Source organism: Schistocerca serialis, chromosome 1 (assembly GCF_023864345.2).
Source record: "Schistocerca serialis cubense isolate TAMUIC-IGC-003099 chromosome 1, iqSchSeri2.2, whole genome shotgun sequence".
Lineage (NCBI taxonomy): Eukaryota > Metazoa > Arthropoda > Insecta > Orthoptera > Acrididae > Schistocerca > Schistocerca serialis.
Genome location: NC_064638.1, coordinates 779951956 through 779954434, shown reverse-complemented (window position 1 = coordinate 779954434; position 2479 = coordinate 779951956). Strand labels below are relative to the sequence as shown.

At 38.3% G+C, this 2479-nt stretch overlaps 1 protein-coding gene across 1 annotated transcript; it reads right to left on the bottom strand.

Moving 5' to 3' along the window:
- Positions 1-965: 965 nt before the first annotated feature.
- Positions 966-1361, bottom strand: LOC126432343 (uncharacterized). Its single transcript, XM_050090441.1, has one exon. It carries the CDS (start codon positions 1359-1361, stop codon positions 966-968), a length of 396 nt encoding a protein of 131 aa, XP_049946398.1.
- Between the last annotated feature and the right edge of the window lie 1118 nt (positions 1362-2479).

Sequence of the window (2479 nt, the reverse complement as noted above, 5' to 3'; positions counted from 1 at the left end):
GTTGCAAAACTTTGTCCAGAAACTTTCCAGAATTTATGGCTGTTGTGTGCACATTCTGATGTTCTACTAATTTGTTTATGTTTTGATGGATTTGAGGAGCAAATTTGTCACTGAATTCTTCAAGACAAACAAAAACGGTTGGTAGCAGTTTTCCAGAAGGTGTTAATCCATATTAGTTTCGATGATAAAATCTATTTTTAAGCCTGCGGCAGGCGCGCTTAAGATTGTTGCGTCAGCGGGCACGTGTGGCACTCAGTGCCGCCTACATTTAAATACATAACAAAAGCAGATTTTATTTTTTTGGTGGAATTAATTATTTATTGTTTTATAACATCATTCTTAACAGCAACTTTTAATATGATCTGTATACATATATCTAAGGTGCATGGGAAAATTAAAATTGTTACAGAATATCTGACATATGTTTCCAGGATATTTCCTAAGTGCTACTGTAATAACAAATTCTAAATAAATTATAACCGTAGATATGATTTGATTGTTTACCATTGTTAAAGCAAGTTTTATAAAACATGTAATATGCACAAAAACATTGTAGTAATACCAAAGAATAAGGCAGTCAGTAAATACATATCAAGAATCACACGCTTTCTTCCTCCGGAGAAACTCTGCAATCGTTACATGTGACAACATTGTAGCAATGTTGCTTGCAAACGAATCTTTTGCAGCTATTGCAAGTGACAATAATCTTATTATTTTTTTTACCACGACATAGATGGCACCTCCCACACCTTCTTACAGTCTCATCGTGATTGGTGGGAATTGATTGTTGAGGTGACAGAAATCCTTGAATATCTCATGGTAGAGAGCTGAGCCCTTTCATTCAAATGGCAGTCCATCAGAGCCAAGGCCAGGTTTGTTAGGTAGTTTCTTCTTCTGAATCTTTTCTCTGGATTGTTTGCAAAAAACAAGACCTGGGAATTTATCCCAGCAATATCCATGGTCCTTCATGTAGAGTAGGATGTACATATATAATCCACAGTATCGACTCCACCTTTTGTTGCATTGTAGTCCAAATTTACAACAGGCTTGCCTGTAGCGGTGTCGATTTCAGCAGTTTCATGCATTGGTGACAGGAAAAGTACAGCCTTGTTCCTTTTTGTTTGGCACGAAACAAGACAGAAGTCATTTTGTAATCCGAAAAGACAATTTCCAATTTCTCGCGATCTGTTGGGCAAAAATTCTGGAGGAATTTCCTTCTTGTTCTTTTTCGATGTTCCAATGAACGTTTGCCCATTTTGTAAAAGATGCTGGGCTACAGGGTAACTACTGTAGTAGTTGTCCGTAGTTACGTTCCTGTGAGTTCCCTTGATTGGCTCAACCAATCTCTTCACAATATCCATTGGCTGCTTAGATGCAACATATGGTCCAGGATTCTGTCTGCTGCAGTATACTTCAAAATTAAAAGTATAAAATGTCTTGCTATCCCACAATGCATACAACTTCAATCCATATTAGCAGGCTTATTGGGCATGTACTGAACAAAACCACAATGTCCGCGAAATGGGACAAGCATTTCGTCTATGGTTTTGAACACCCCTGGACTGTACTTATTTCTGCAGTTGTTCAGAAATGCTGAGTGGAGATTGCGGATGGCAGCAAGTTTATCAGTTGCTAGTCGTTCTTTTCATGTAGAAGTATCATCAAATCCGAGTGACCGGAGCAAGAACAGAAAGCGCTTGTAGGTAAATGCTGCCCTTAGAATAATCATTCCTGTTCCATTTGATGCCTACAGTTCTAATACATTTGTGCGTCCTCCCTTTTGTACAGGAATGAGAAACAGTGCTCCTAAATGATCCGTTATTTCAGAAGCATAAGTAGTTTAGCAATCTCTAGCCCTTGAGTAATTCACAGATGATCTCTTGTTATTTATGTACTTGTATGTGCTTGCAATGACATAATCAATTATCTCAGGATCAAACAATTTGAGAAAACTTTCAATTTCAGTTTTAGCTTCTCTACCATTGCGTTTCGGGCCAGGTAGGACTGTGATTATATTCCTATGTTTTGGATTCCCTGGTAGTGTTAACAGATTATTTATCGACAAAGTTTCTTGGTCCTTACCAATATAAAAATGGCAGTCATAATGTGGCATTCCTTTTACTTCATTCCCATCAACGCATGACTCCTCAGAATCGCTGGAATGATCTGCAGTTTCAATTATTTTTGCTTCCTCATCACTGTCAGAGAAATCTGCGTAATCTTCTTCATCAGATGATTGCAGAAGACGACGCTCAATTTCTTCTGTTGTTAGTTCTTTCTTTTGTGCGGACCTGGGAGACAATAAAATAATTCTGATGCCAAAGTAATGTTAATAACTAAATCGTCATTCACCCACAGAGTTGTAAAACAAAGCTTCTAATCATCAAAACATTCGACAGTGGTACAGCTACATGTACTTACATTACCGGGCGGGTGCGGTACGCAGTGCCGTCTTGGTGCAGTCGCCCATTTCACAGGT

What these genes read in the sequence shown, in the direction of transcription:
- LOC126432343 (XM_050090441.1), bottom strand. Translation starts at nt 1,361, where the DNA reads ATGGATATTGTGAAGAGATTGGTTGAGCCAATCAAGGGAACTCACAGG.